Below are 15469 nucleotides of genomic sequence, written 5' to 3'. Positions count from 1 at the left end.
AACAAGTGTGTTTTCACACAGAACAAGTGTGTTTTCATCCCCTGCTGGGTGTGCTGCTCGCCCACATTTGGTGTTATTCTCTCTCCATCTTGCTGCTTAGGAAGGAAGCAAGAAGCATTATTGTGATTGTGTTTCTCACCTCCTGTGGAAGAGAACTTTGAGTTGATGACTTGCACTGAATGTCCAACCCTAGAGATCCACAAGAAGGTGAGCAGCAAGCAAGTGGTGCGAGGTTCCATCAGCGCCGTGACGCTCAACCCCAGCGTGGTGCCACACCCGGAGGAGGAGAAGAAGCCTTGCTGCAAGAACATCTGAGGAAGGAGGGAGGGGGGTGTGGCCGCCTGGCAGGACCGCCCCCTGAGCCCGGCAGGACCGCCCCCTGAGCCCGGCAGGACCGCCCCCTGAGCCCGGCAGGACCGCCCCCTGAGCCCGGCGTGCACACATCCAACCACTGATTAGGACTTGTGGAGGCCGCATGTTGATGATTCATTATTATATATTCATGCCATCCAGACCCTCCTGGCAGTTGTCATTAAGTCATTAAGTCATTAAGTCATTATGTCATTAAGTCATTAAGTCATTAAGTCATTAAGTCCGTCCACCTAAGAAGAAGTCATGATATTCAAAGAAGAAATGATTGCTGTGTTTTTGCTTGGTGGCTAATAGTTGTTGGTGCTGTCCCTGCTGGGTGTGGATGTGGATGTGGGTGTGGGTGTGGATGAGGGTGTGGGTGTGGATGTGGATGTGGGTGTGGGTGTGGATGAGGGTGTGGGTGTGGATGTGGGTGTGAATGTGGATGTGGATGAGGGTGTGGATGAGGGTGTGGATGAGGGTGTGGGTGTGGATGTGGATGAGGGTGTGGGTGTGGATGTGGATGTGGGTGTGGGTGTGGATGAGGGTGTGGGTGTGGATGTGGATGTGGGTGTGGGTGTGGGTGTGGATGAGGGTGTGGGTGTGGATGTGGATGTGGGTGTGGGTGTGGGTGTGGATGAGGGTGTGGGTGTGGATGTGGATGTGGGTGTGGGTGTGGATGAGGGTGTGGGTGTGGATGTGGGTGTGAATGTGGATGTGGATGAGGGTGTGGATGAGGGTGTGGATGAGGGTGTGGGTGTGGATGTGGATGAGGGTGTGGGTGTGGATGTGGATGTGGGTGTGGGTGTGGATGAGGGTGTGGGTGTGGATGTGGATGTGGGTGTGGGTGTGGGTGTGGATGAGGGTGTGGGTGTGGATGTGGGTGTGAATGTGGATGTGGATGAGGGTGTGGATGAGGGTGTGGATGAGGGTGTGGGTGTGGGTGTGGATGTGGATGTGGGTGTGGGTGTGGATGAGGGTGTGGGTGTGGATGTGGATGTGGGTGTGGGTGTGGGTGTGGATGAGGGTGTGGGTGTGGATGTGGATGTGGGTGTGGGTGTGGATGAGGGTGTGGGTGTGGATGTGGGTGTGAATGTGGATGTGGATGAGGGTGTGGATGAGGGTGTGGATGAGGGTGTGGGTGTGGATGTGGATGAGGGTGTGGATGTGGATGTGGGTGTGGGTGTGGATGAGGGTGTGGGTGTGGATGTGGATGTGGGTGTGGGTGTGGGTGTGGATGAGGGTGTGGGTGTGGATGTGGGTGTGAATGTGGATGTGGATGAGGGTGTGGATGAGGGTGTGGGTGTGGATGTGGATGAGGGTGTGGGTGTGGATGTGGATGTGGGTGTGGATGAGGGTGTGGGTGTGGATGTGGATATGGGTGTGGGTGTGGGTGTGGATGAGGGTGTGGATGAGGGTGTGGATGAGGGTGTGGGTGTGGATATGGATGTGGGTGTGGGTGTGGGTGTGGATGAGGGTGTGGGTGTGGATGTGGGTGTGGGTGTGGATGAGGGTGTGGGTGTGGATGAGGGTGTGGGTGTGGATGAGGATGTGGGTGTGGGTGTGGATGAGGGTGTGGGTGTGGATGAGGATGTGGGTGTGGGTGTGGATGTGGATGTGGGTGTGGGTGTGGATGTGGATGAGGGTGTGGGTGTGGATGAGGGTGTGGGTGTGGATGTGGATGTGGGTGTGGATGTGGATGTGGATGTGGGTGTGGATGTGGATGAGGGTGTGGGTGTGGATGAGGGTGTGGGTGTGGATGTGGATGTGGGTGTGGATGAGGATGTGGGTGTGGGTGTGGATGAGGGTGTGGGTGTGGATGAGGATGTGGGTGTGGATGTGGATGAGGGTGTGGGTGTGGATGAGGGTGTGGGTGTGACGCTCCTTGTCAGCCACCAATAAAGGCCTGGCCTGTGCTCTTCATTCAAATACATACTCTACCTCTCATTATGCTTGCAGGGAAAGTCTTCATGCATCAAATAAAGCTGGAGCTGGAATAATATTCAAGCATAAGTGCACAAAAACAACTTTCTAGCGAAAAGAATCTAATATTATCATCTTATCTCCTCTCCAATATTTTATGTTACCCCCCCCCCCACACACACACACACACTCCGCCACACCTAGAAATAGTATCATTTGTCTACAAAAGTGTTATAAGTACACCTCTGCATAATACTGTGTCCTTAGGGCAACAAAAAGGCGAAAGAAATACAGATCAACTTTGGCAAATAATAGCTTGATTAACACTCGTTTTAGTCTGTAACAGAAAAGATTTAAAGTGCATCAATTTGCCTGAAATAAAAAAAATGCATTTTTAATTGAACTATAAAAAAAAATTTTTTTTTTTTCTCCTCTCTGAGCTGCAACCTTATCGTGGTAGAGGAGTTTGCGTGTCCCAATGATCCTAGGAGCTATGTTGTCCGGGGGCATAAAGCCCCCTGGTAGGGTCTCCCAAGGCAAACAGGTTCTAGGTGAGGGATCAGACAAAGAGCAGCTCAAAGACCTTTTATGAAGATGAAAAATCATGGACCCAGATTTCCCTCGCCCGGAAGCGGGTCACCGGGGCCCCCCTCTGGAGCCAGGCCCGGAGGTGGGGCACGATGGCGAGCGCCTGGTGGCCGGGCCTGTTCCCATGGGGCCCGGCCGGGCACAGCCCGAAGAGGCAACGTGGGTCACCCCTTTAATGGGCTCACCACCCATAGCAGGGGCCATAGAGGTCGGGTGCATTGTGAGCTGGGCGACAGGCGAAGGCAGGGCACTTGGCGGTCCGATCCTCGGCTACAGAAGCTAGCTCTTGGGACGTGGAACGTCACGTCACTGGGGGGGAAAGAGCCTGAACTAGTGCGCGAAGTCGAGAAATTCCGGCTGGATATAGTCGGACTCACTTCGACGCACAGCAAGGGCTCTGGAACCACTTCTCTCGAGAGGGATTGGACCCTCTTCCACTCTGGCGTTGCCGGCAGTGAGAGGCGACGGGCTGGGGTGGCAATTCTTGTTTCCCCCCGGCTCAAAGCCTGTACGTTGGAGTTCAACCCGGTGGACGAAAGGGTAGCCTCCCTCCGCCTTCGGGTGGGGGGACGGGTCCTGACTGTTGTTTGTGCTTACGCACCAAACAGCAGTTCAGAATACCCACCCTTTTTGGGAACACTCGAGGGAGTACTGGAAAGTGCTCCTCCGGGTGATTTCCTTGTCCTACTGGGAGACTTCAACGCTCACGTTGGCAACGACAGTGAAACCTGGAGAGGCGTGATTGGGAAGAATGGCGGCCCGGATCTGAACCCGAGTGGTGTTTTGTTATTGGACTTTTGTGCTCGTCACAGTTTGTCCATAACAAACACCATGTTCAAACATAAGGGTGTCCATATGTGCACATGGCACCAGGACACCCTAGGCCGCAGTTCCATGATCGACTTTGTAGTTGTGTCATCGGATTTGCGGCCTCATGTTTTGGACACTCGGGTGAAGAGAGGGGCGGAGCTTTCTACCGATCACCACCTGGTGGTGAGTTGGCTGCGATGGTGGGGGAGGATGCCGGACAGACCTGGCAGGCCCAAACGCATTGTGAGGGTCTGCTGGGAACGTCTGGCAGAGTCTCCTGTCAGACAAAGTTTCAATTCCCACCTCCGGAAGAACTTTGAACATGTCACGAGGGAGGTGCTGGACATTGAGTCCGAGTGGACCATGTTCCGCACCTCTATTGTCGAGGCGGCAGATCGGAGCTGTGGCCGCAAGGTAGTTGGTGCCTGTCGGGGCGGAAATCCTAAAACCCCTTGGTGGACACCAGCGGTGAGGGATGCCGTCAAGCTGAAGAAGGAGTCCTATCGGGTCCTTTTGGCTCATAGGACTCCGGAGGCAGTGGACAGGTACCGACAGGCCAAGCGGTGTACAGCTTCAGCGGTCGCGGAGGCAAAAACTCGGACATGGGAAGAGTTCGGGGAAGCCATGGAAAACGACTTCCGGACGGCTTCGAAGCGATTCTGGACCACCGTCCGCCGCCTCAGGAAGGGGAAGCAGTGCACTGTCAACACCGTGTATGGTGCGGATGGTGTTCTGCTGACCTCGACTGCGGATGTTGTGGATAGGTGGAAGGAATACTTCGAAGACCTCCTCAATCCCACCAACACGTCTTCCTATGAGGAAGCAGTGCCTGGGGAATCTGTGGTGGACTCTCCTATTTCTGGGGCTGAGGTCGCTGAGGTAGTTAAAAAGCTCCTCGGTGGCAAGGCCCCAGGGGTGGACAAGATCCGCCCGGAGTTCCTTAAGGCTCTGGATGCTGTGGGGCTGTCTTGGTTGACAAGACTTTGCAGCATCGCGTGGACATTGGGGGCGGTACCTCTGGATTGGCAGACCGGGGTGGTGGTTCCTCTCTTTAAGAAGGGGGACCGGAGGGTGTGTTCCAACTATCGTGGGATCACACTCCTCAGCCTTCCCGGTAAGGTTTATTCAGGTGTACTGGAGAGGAGGCTACGTCGGATAGTCGAACCTCGGATTCAGGAGGAACAGTGTGGTTTTCGTCCTGGTTGTGGAACTGTGGACCAGCTCTATACTCTCGGCAGGGTTCTTGAGGGTGCATGGGAGTTTGCCCAACCAGTCTACATGTGCTTTGTGGACTTGGAGAAGGCATTCGACCGTGTCCCTCGGGAAGTCCTGTGGGGAGTCCTCAGAGAGTATGGGGTATCGGACTGTCTTATTGTGGCGGTCCGTTCCCTGTACGATCAGTGCCAGAGCTTGGTCCGCATTGCCGGCAGTAAGTCGGACACATTTCCAGTGAGGGTTGGACTCCGCCAAGGCTGTCCTTTGTCACCGATTCTGTTCATAACTTTTATGGACAGAATTTCTAGGCGCAGTCAAGGCGTTGAGGGGTTCCGGTTTGGTGACCGCAGGATTAGGTCTCTGCTTTTTGCAGATGATGTGGTCCTGATGGCTTCATCTGACCGGGATCTTCAACTCTCGCTGGATCGGTTCGCAGCCGAGTGTGAAGTGACTGGGATGAGAATCAGCACCTCCAAGTCCGAGTCCATGGTTCTCGACCGGAAAAGGGTGGAGTGCCATCTCCGGGTTGGGGAGGAGACCCTGCCCCAAGGGGAGGAGTTCAAGTACCTAGGAGTCTTGTTCACGAGTGAGGGAAGAGTGGATCGTGAGATCGACAGGCGGATCGGTGCGGCGTCTTCAGTAATGCGGACGTTGTACCGATCCGTTGTGGTGAAGAAGGAGCTGAGCCGGAAGGCAAAGCTCTCAATTTACCGGTCGATCTACGTTCCCATCCTCACCTATGGTCATGAGCTTTGGGTCATGACCGAAAGGACAAGATCACGGGTACAAGCGGCCCAAATGAGTTTGTGTCTCTCCCTTAGAGATAGGGTGAGAAGCTCTGTCATCCGGGAGGAACTCAAAGTAAAGCCGCTGCTCCTCCACATGGAGAGGAGCCAGATGAGGTGGTTCGGGCATCTGGTCAGGATGCCACCCGAACGCCTCCCTAGGGAGGTGTTTAGGGCACATCCAACCGGTAGGAGGCCACGGGGAAGACCCAGGACACGTTGGGAAGACTATGTCTCCCGGCTGGCCTGGGAACGCCTCGGGATCCCCCGGGAAGAGCTAGACGAAGTGGCTGGGGAGAGGGAAGTCTGGGTTTCCCTACTTAGGCTGCTGCCCCCGCGACCCGACCTCGGATAAGCGGAAGATGATGATGGATGATGATGGATATAAACATTTTTTGACCAACTTTGATGCTGAAAAATAAAATGAGATAAATGTGATCAAATTGATCAGCAACATCAACTCAGGAGGACAGTGCTACTATGCAACACTTAAACCTGCAAAACAAGAACAAATGCAACATTTTGTGCATATATATATATATATATATATATATATATATATATATATATATATGTATGTATGTATATGTGTGTATGTATATATATACATGTATATATATATGTATATATACACACATATACATACATATATATATATATATATATATATATATATATATATATGCATTCATGGATATATATATATATATATGTATATATATACACACACACACATATATATATATATATATATATATATACATATACATTTATATATATACATTCATGGATATATATATGTATGTATATACACACTCACATATATATATATATATATATATATGTGAGTGTGTATATATCCATCATTTATATATATATATATATATATATATATATATATAAATGATGGATGAGGAAGACAGGATTTCTGCAGTGTAAGTCTTTTCAAAGCAGGGTTTGAAATGTGATGCTGAATGATACTGATAAAGCATGTCCCTGGGGATCTCCCCCCCCCCTCCCCACACAAACACATGTGTTGAGATGGACTACCTTGACTTTGTCCAGTCTAATTTACAGTTGCACTCAATGCTATTCAACCCTCGTGTTGAATTGTATTCAAATGCAGAGTTACTAAACTTGCTGAGTTTGCAAAAAATCATCCATCCAGCCATCCATCTTCAGTGGGGTCGCGGGAGCAGCAGCCAAAGCAGAGAAGCCCAGACTTCCCTCAGCCCAACTACATTGTCCAGGTCTTACCGGGATCCTGGGCGTTCCAACAAAACCAAGACAAAGTAGAAATATTGTCACATTTAATAGTACATACTTTGTTATTAATTGTACATTTGCTAATAACCACAATTGAGGTTGGATATTTTGAAGTGCAACCTGATGGCTTCAAGCAGTGCTTTTCAATGATGTTGTGTTACCACCATGTTGTGTTAACACCATGATGTGTTACCACCATGTTGTGTTACCACCATGTTGTGTTAACACCATGATGTGTTACCACCATGTTGTGTTACCACCATGTTGTGTTACCACCATGTTGTGTTACCACCATGTTGTGTTACCACCATGTTGTGTTAACACCATGATGTGTTACCACCATGTTGTGTTACCACCATGTTGTGTTACCACCATGCTGTGTTAACACCATGATGTGTTACCACCATGTTGTGTTACCACCATGTTGTGTTACCACCATGTTGTGTTACCACCATGTTGTGTTAACACCATAATGTGTTACCACCATGTTGTGTTACCACCATGTTGTGTTACCACCATGTTGTGTTACCACCATGTTGTGTTACCACCATGATGTGTTACCACCATGTTGTGTTACCACCATGTTGTGTTACCACCATGCTGTGTTACCACCATGATGTGTTACCACCATGTTGTGTTACCACCATGTTGTGTTACCACCATGATGTGTTACCACCATGATGTGTTACCACCATGTTGTGTTACCACCATGATGTGTTACCACCATGTTGTGTTACCACCATGTTGTGTTACCACCATGATGTGTTACCACCATGTTGTGTTACCACCATGTTGTGTTACCACCATGTTGTGTTACCACCATGATGTGTTACCACCATGTTGTGTTACCACCATGTTGTGTTACCACCATGATGTGTTACCACCATGTTGTGTTACCACCATGTTGTGTTACCACCATGTTGTGTTACCACCATGATGGCCCACTCAACTTTAATAGTAGCATTTGTCTGTTGTAATTTCACCTCTGCTCACATTAAAGCCTTGTAACATTTTCAACAACGAAACACGATTTACAACAAATAATAACATTGTTATTAGTCTAACTTGAGCCATTTGATACTGACAAATGTATTAAACAAAGTAAGTATTAATGAATTCAAATGTATCACAATTGATAAGGAACACAATATAAAACACCTTAACCCACAAAACAAAAAAGAAAGCAACAATGTGCACATTTTTTTAAATCACAATGAGGAAGTCGGGATTAATGGTAGATAAATGCTAAATGGGTTCTACTCGTATATTTTGCTTGGACACTATTTTACACATTCACCCATTCACACAGCAATCAGGAGCAAGGGTGAAGTCAATCAATCAATCAATGTTTACTTATATAGCCCTAAATCACGAGTGTCTCAAAGGGCTGCACAAACCACTACGACATCCTCGGTAGGCCCACATAAGGGCAAGGAAAAACTCACACCCAGTGGGACATTGGTGACAATGATGACTATGAGAACCTTGGAGAGGAGGAAAGCAATGGATGTCGAGCGGGTCTAACATGATACTGTGAAAGTTCAATCCATAATGGATCCAACACAGTCGCGAGAGTCCAGTCCAAAGCGGATCCAACACAGCAGCGAGAGTCCCGTTCACAGCGGAGCCAGCAGGAAACCATCCCAAGCGGAGGCGGATCAGCAGCGCAGAGATGTCCCCAGCCGATACACAGGCGAGCAGTACATGGCCACCGGATCGGACCGGACCCCCTCCACAAGTGTCTTGCTCAAGGACACACGGATGGTGAGCAGGTTGGTAGAAGGTGGGGATTGAACCAGGAACCCACATGTCGCTGGCAGACCACTCTCCCCATCCCTTACAGTCATTTTGGAACTGCTTCCAATTGGAACTAATAGTCCTCCATATTACCAGTAATAGTCCTGCATATTACCAGTAATAGTCCTGCATATTACCAGTAATAGTCCTGCATATTACCAGTAATAGTCCTGCATATTACCAGTAATAGTCCTGCATATTACCAGTGATAGTCCTGCATATTACCAGTAATAGTCCTGCATATTACCAGTAATAGTCCTGCATATTACCAGTAATAGTCCTGCATATTACCAGTAATAGTCCTGCATATTACCAGTAATAGTCCTGCGTATTACCAGTAATAGTCCTGCATATTACCAGTAATAGTCCTGCATATTACCAGTATGCAGTTAACGTGGGCTCAGCTCTTCATTTCACGACATTCTTTTTTACTCCAACATTTTTCCACCAACTCTGTCTTCATGTGTGAGGCAGAGATGCTAACATTGTCTCCTTTTAGAGCGCCACCTGTCTGTAAAACTACTTCTTAACCAGGGTTGGCTGAGTCGCCCTCAGGTGTTCACACAGGTCAAACACACCTGACTCATCGTCTAAATACAAACTTCTGCCTGTCGGCGTGTTACACATACGACAACAGCTGACTGATTTGCAGGTGTGTCATTTGTTGGGAGTTTGCAGGTGTGTCATTTTTTGGGAGTTTGCAGGTGTGTCATTTGTTGGGAGTTTGCAGGTGTGTCATTTGTTGGGAGTTTGCAGGTGTGTCATTTGTTGGGAGTTTGCAGGTGTGTCATTTGTTGTGACTTTGCAGGTGTGTCATTTGTTGGGAGTTTGCAGGTGTGTCATTTGTTGGGAGTTTGCAGGTGTGTCATTTGTTGGGAGTTTGCAGGTGTGTCATTTGTTGTGAGTTTGCAGGTGTGTCATTTGTTGGGAGTTTGCAGGTGTGTCATTTGTTGGGAGTTTGCAGGTGTGTCATTTGTTGGGAGTTTGCAGGTGTGTCATTTGTTGGGAGTTTGCAGGTGTGTCATTTGTTGGGAGTTTGCAGGTGTGTCATTTGTTGTGAGTTTGCAGGTGTGTCATTTGTTGGGAGTTTGCAGGTGTGTCATTTGTTGGGAATTTGCAGGTGTGTCATTTGTTGGGAGTTTGCAGGTGTGTCATTTGTTGGGAGTTTGCAGGTGTGTCATTTGTTGGGAGTTTGCAGGTGTGTCATTTGTTGGGAGTTTGCAGGTGTGTCATTTGTTGGGAGTTTGCAGGTGTGTCATTTGTTGGGAGTTTGCAGGTGTGTCATTTGTTGGGAGTTTGCAGGTGTGTCATTTGTTGGGAGTTTGCAGGTGTGTCATTTGTTGGGAGTTTGCAGGTGTGTCATTTGTTGTGAGTTTGCAGGTGTGTCATTTGTTGGGAGTTTGCAGGTGTGTCATTTGTTGGGAGTTTGCAGGTGTGTCATTTGTTGTGAGTTTGCAGGTGTGTCATTTGTTGGGAGTTTGCAGGTGTGTCATTTGTTGGGAATTTGCAGGTGTGTCATTTGTTGGGAGTTTGCAGGTGTGTCATTTGTTGGGAGTTTGCAGGTGTGTCATTTGTTGGGAGTTTGCAGGTGTGTCATTTGTTGTGAGTTTGCAGGTGTGTCATTTGTTGGGAGTTTCCAGGTGTGTCATTTGTTGTGAGTTTGCAGGTGTGTCATTTGTTGTGAGTTTGCAGGTGTGTCATTTGTTGTGAGTTTCCAGGTGTGTCATTTGTTGTGACTTTGCAGGTGTGTCATTTGTTGGGAGTTTGCAGGTGTGTCATTTGTTGTGACTTTGCAGGTGTGTCATTTGTTGGGAGTTTGCAGGTGTGTCATTTGTTGTGACTTTGCAGGTGTGTCATTTGTTGTGAGTTTGCAGGTGTGTCATTTGTTGGGAGTTTGCAGGTGTGTCATTTGTTGTGAGTTTGCAGGTGTGTCATTTGTTGTGAGTTTGCAGGTGTGTCATTTGTTGTGAGTTTCCAGGTGTGTCATTTGTTGTGACTTTGCAGGTGTGTCATTTGTTGGGAGTTTGCAGGTGTGTCATTTGTTGTGACTTTGCAGGTGTGTCATTTGTTGGGAGTTTGCAGGTGTGTCATTTGTTGTGACTTTGCAGGTGTGTCATTTGTTGTGAGTTTGCAGGTGTGTCATATGTTGTGTGAAGAAGGTGATGTTCATGCTCGCTTCATTTTGTGCACCAGTACAAAAAACATGTTAACACTTTAGTAAGGGGAACATATTTACCATTAATTAGTTGCTTATTAACATGCAAATTAGTAACATATTGTCTCTTAACTACTCATTAAGTTCTTATTAATGCCTTATTTGGTATGGCTTTATTATAACCCTAACCCTCTAAACCCGACCCTAACCAAATAACTCTAAATTAAGTCTTTGTTACTTAGAACAGTGGTTCTCAAATGGGGGTCTTCAAATACACCTGGGGGTACTTGAAGGTATGCCAAGAGGTACGTGAGATTGTTTTTAAAAATATTCTAAAAGTAGCAACAATTCAAAAATCCTTTATGAATATATTTATTGAATAATACTTCAACAAAATATGAATGTAAGGTCATAAAGTGTGAAAAGAAATACAACAATGCAATATTCAGTGTTGACAGTTAGATTTTTTGTGTACATGTTCCATAAATATTGATGTTAAAGATTTCTTTTTTTGTGAAGAAATGTTTAGAAGTAAGTTGATGAATCCAGATGGATCTCTATTACAATCCCCAAAGAGGACACTTTAAGTTGATGATTACTTCTATGTGGAGAAATCTGCATTTATCATTCAGTCACTTGTTTATTTTTCAACAAGTTTTTAGTTATTTTTATATCTTTTTCCCAAATAGTTGAAGAAAGACCACTACAAATGAGCAATATTTTGCACTGTTATACAATTTAATAAATCATAAAGTGATGACATAGTGCTGTATTTTACTTCTTTATCTCTATTTTCCACCAAAAATGCTTTGCTGTGATTAGGGGGTACTTGGATTAAAAGATGTTCACATGACAGAAAAAAGGTGGAGAACCACTGTTCTAGAATGTGTTCCGCATACAAAAGTGTTACAAAAAAACATAGAACTTTGTCTTGAATTTGAAATAATAATAATAATAAAAGTTGACAAAAGAAGTGTTGGGTAGATGCAGATATGAAAGTGCTGTGGTTCAGTTCCTCCAACAAGGTTAAGAACCACTGCTCTAAAAGCACCTGTCGCACCTGTTGAGGCTCACCTGTTGAGGCTCACAGCGACCTACTACTTCCGGTACGGCCGCCACGTGACTTCGGGCGCTGGGCGGAGCATGAGTGACATTTAAAGCGACCAATTGTCTTAGGGCGCGTGACAGGTGTCCGGTGCTGCTGGGCCAATAGGAGCCGAGCGGAGGCTGGACAATGGCTGTGACGTCACGCCTTGGCTCCAGGGCGAGTGACAGAAGCGAGGAAGACGACGGCAAAGTTTGTTGAAGAAGAAGAAGAAGACTTTGACTTCCTCAGCTGACGTGTGCTTGCACCTCCGCGTCTATCTCCTCGCCTCGCAGGGAAGTCTACACGACAAGGACGACAAAAGCTCGCCGTCGTGGAGAAACTATGTCAGGCAGAGAAGATGAATATGATTACCTCTTCAAAGGTGAGTCCATTTTGTTTTCCTGTCGAGCTCAAACACAACACCTGACCGGCGTCGACGTGTACTTCCTCTCCTTCCGGCGTCTATTTCCTCTACTTCCGCCTTGTATATCTTCTCCTTCTGGCGGCCTGAAGGCACCTGTTGGAACACAAATAAACATTTGGTTTCAACATTAGCAAGCATTAGCTCTCCGCCCATTATAATGCTTGAAGCTAAGCCAAGCGGTGTGTGCTGGACGGTAGTCATCTTGTATTCTAGACATCTTTGTTGTGTGCTGGACGGTAGTCATCTTGTATTCTAGACATCTTTGTTGTGTGCTGGACAGTAGTCATCTTGTATTCTATACGTCTTTGTTGTGTGCTGGACAGTAGTCATCTTGTATTCTATACATCTTTGTTGTGTGCTGGACAGTAGTCATCTTGTATTCTAGACATCTTTGTTGTTTGCCGGACGGTAGTCATCTTGTATTCTATACATCTTTGTCGTGTGCTGGACGGTAGTCATCTTGTATTCTATACATCTTTGTTGTGTGCTGGACAGTAGTCATCTTGTATTCTAGACATCTTTGTCGTGTGCTGGACGGTAGTCATCTTGTATTCTATACATCTTTGTTGTGTGCTGGACGGTAGTCATCTTGTATTCTATACATCTTTGTTGTGTGCTGGACAGTAGTCATCTTGTATTCTATACATCTTTGTTGTGTGCTGGACAGTAGTCATCTTGTATTCTATACATCTTTGTTGTGTGCTGGACAGTAGTCATCTTGTATTCTAGACATCTTTGTTGTGTGCTGGACGGTAGTCATCTTGAATTCTAGGCATCTTTGTTGTGTGCTGGACGGTAATCATCTTGTATTCTATACATCTTTGTTGTTTGCCGGATGTTAATCACCTTGAATTCTAGGCATCTGTGTTGTGTGCTGGACGGTAGTCATCTTGTATTCTAGACATCTTTGTCGTGTGCTGGACAGTAGTCATCTTGTATTCTATACATCTTTGTTGTGTGCTGGACGGTAGTCATCTTGTATTCTATACATCTTTGTTGTGTGCTGGACGGTAGTCATCTTGTATTCTAGGCATCTTTGTTGTGTGCTGGATGGTAATCATCTTGAATTCTAGGCATCTTTGTTGTGTACTGGACGGTAATCATCTTGTATTCTATACATCTTTGTTGTTTGCCGGATGTTAATCACCTTGAATTCTAGGCATCTGTGTTGTGTGCTGGACAGTAGTCATCTTGTATTCTAGCCATCTTTGTCGTGTGCTGGACAGTAGTCATCTTGTATTCTAGGCATCTTTGTTGTGTGCTGGACAGTAGTCATCTTGTATTCTATACATCTTTGTTGTGTGCTGGACGGTAGTCATCTTGTATTCTATACATCTTTGTTGTGTGCTAGACGGTAGTCATCTTGTATTCTATACATCTTTGTTGTGTGCTAGACGGTAGTCATCTTGTATTCTAGGCAACTTTGTTGTATGCTGGACAGTAGTCATCTTGTATCCTAGGCATCTTTGTTGTGTGCTGGACAGTAGTCATCTTGTATTCTATACATCTTTGTTGTGTGCTAGACGGTAGTCATCTTGTATTCTATACATCTTTGTTGTGTGCTGGACAGTAGTCATCTTGTATCCTAGGCATCTTTGTTGTGTGCTGGACAGTAGTCATCTTGTATTCTATACATCTTTGTTGTATGCTGGACAGTAGTCATCTTGTATTCTATACATCTTTGTCGTGTGCTGGACAGTAGTCATCTTGTATTCTATACATCTTTGTCGTGTGCTGGACAGTAGTCATCTTGTATTCTATACATCTTTGTTGTTTGCTGGACAGTAGTCATCTTGTATTCTATACATCTTTGTTGTGTGCTGGACAGTAGTCATCTTGTATTCTATACATCTTTGTTGTTTGCTGGACAGTAGTCATCTTGTATTCTATACATCTTTGTTGTTTGCTGGACAGTAGTCATCTTGTATTCTATACATCTTTGTTGTTTGCTGGACAGTAGTCATCTTGTATTCTATACATCTTTGTTGTGTGCTGGACAGTAGTCATCTTGTATTCTATACATCTTTGTTGTTTGCTGGACAGTAGTCATCTTGTATTCTATACATCTTTGTCGTGTGCTGGACAGTAGTCATCTTGTATTCTATACATCTTTGTTGTGTGCTAGACGGTAGTCATCTTGTATTCTATACATCTTTGTTGTGTGCTGGACAGTAGTCATCTTGTATCCTAGGCATCTTTGTTGTGTGCTGGACAGTAGTCATCTTGTATTCTATACATCTTTGTTGTGTGCTGGACAGTAGTCATCTTGTATTCTATACATCTTTGTCGTGTGCTGGACAGTAGTCATCTTGTATTCTATACATCTTTGTCGTGTGCTGGACAGTAGTCATCTTGTATTCTATACATCTTTGTTGTTTGCTGGACAGTAGTCATCTTGTATTCTATACATCTTTGTCGTGTGCTGGACAGTAGTCATCTTGTATTCTATACATCTTTGTCGTGTGCTGGACAGTAGTCATCTTGTATTCTATACATCTTTGTTGTGTGCTGGACAGTAGTCATCTTGTATTCTAGACATCTTTGTTGTGTGCTGGACAGTAGTCATCTTGTATTCTATACATCTTTGTTGTGTGCTGGACAGTAGTCATCTTGTATTCTATACATCTTTGTCGTGTGCTGGACAGTAGTCATCTTGTATTCTATACATCTTTGTTGTGTGCTGGACAGTAGTCATCTTGTATTCTAGACATCTTTGTTGTGTGCTGGACGGTAGTCATCTTGTATTCTATACATCTTTGTCGTGTGCTGGACAGTAGTCATCTTGTATTCTATACATCTTTGTCGTGTGCTGGACAGTAGTCATCTTGTATTCTATACATCTTTGTCGTGTGCTGGACAGTAGTCATCTTGTATTCTATACATCTTTGTTGTGTGCTGGACAGTAGTCATCTTGTATTCTAGACATCTTTGTTGTGTGCTGGACGGTAGTCATCTTGTATTCTATACATCTTTGTTGTGTGCTGGACAGTAGTCATCTTGTATTCTATACATCTTTGTCGTGTGCTGGACAGTAGTCATCTTGTATTCTATACATCTTTGTTGTGTGC

General features: G+C 45.9%; 1 protein-coding gene across 1 annotated transcript in view; it reads left to right on the top strand.

Moving 5' to 3' along the window:
* Positions 1-514, top strand: part of LOC133562408 (ras-related protein Rab-25-like) — a 54110-nt gene extending 53596 nt beyond the window's left edge. Inside the window, exon 5 of the mRNA XM_061916589.1 lies at positions 194-514. Coding sequence (XP_061772573.1) covers positions 194-315 — 122 coding nt within the window. The 3' untranslated portion in view covers positions 316-514. The remainder of the gene's footprint in view (positions 1-193) is intronic.
* Positions 515-15469: the final 14955 nt, after the last annotated feature.

Source organism: Nerophis ophidion, linkage group LG11 (genome assembly GCF_033978795.1).
Source record: "Nerophis ophidion isolate RoL-2023_Sa linkage group LG11, RoL_Noph_v1.0, whole genome shotgun sequence".
NCBI lineage: Eukaryota > Metazoa > Chordata > Actinopteri > Syngnathiformes > Syngnathidae > Nerophis > Nerophis ophidion.
The sequence above is the reverse complement of the archived record's forward strand: the minus strand, read 5'-3'. Positions and strand labels throughout refer to the sequence as shown.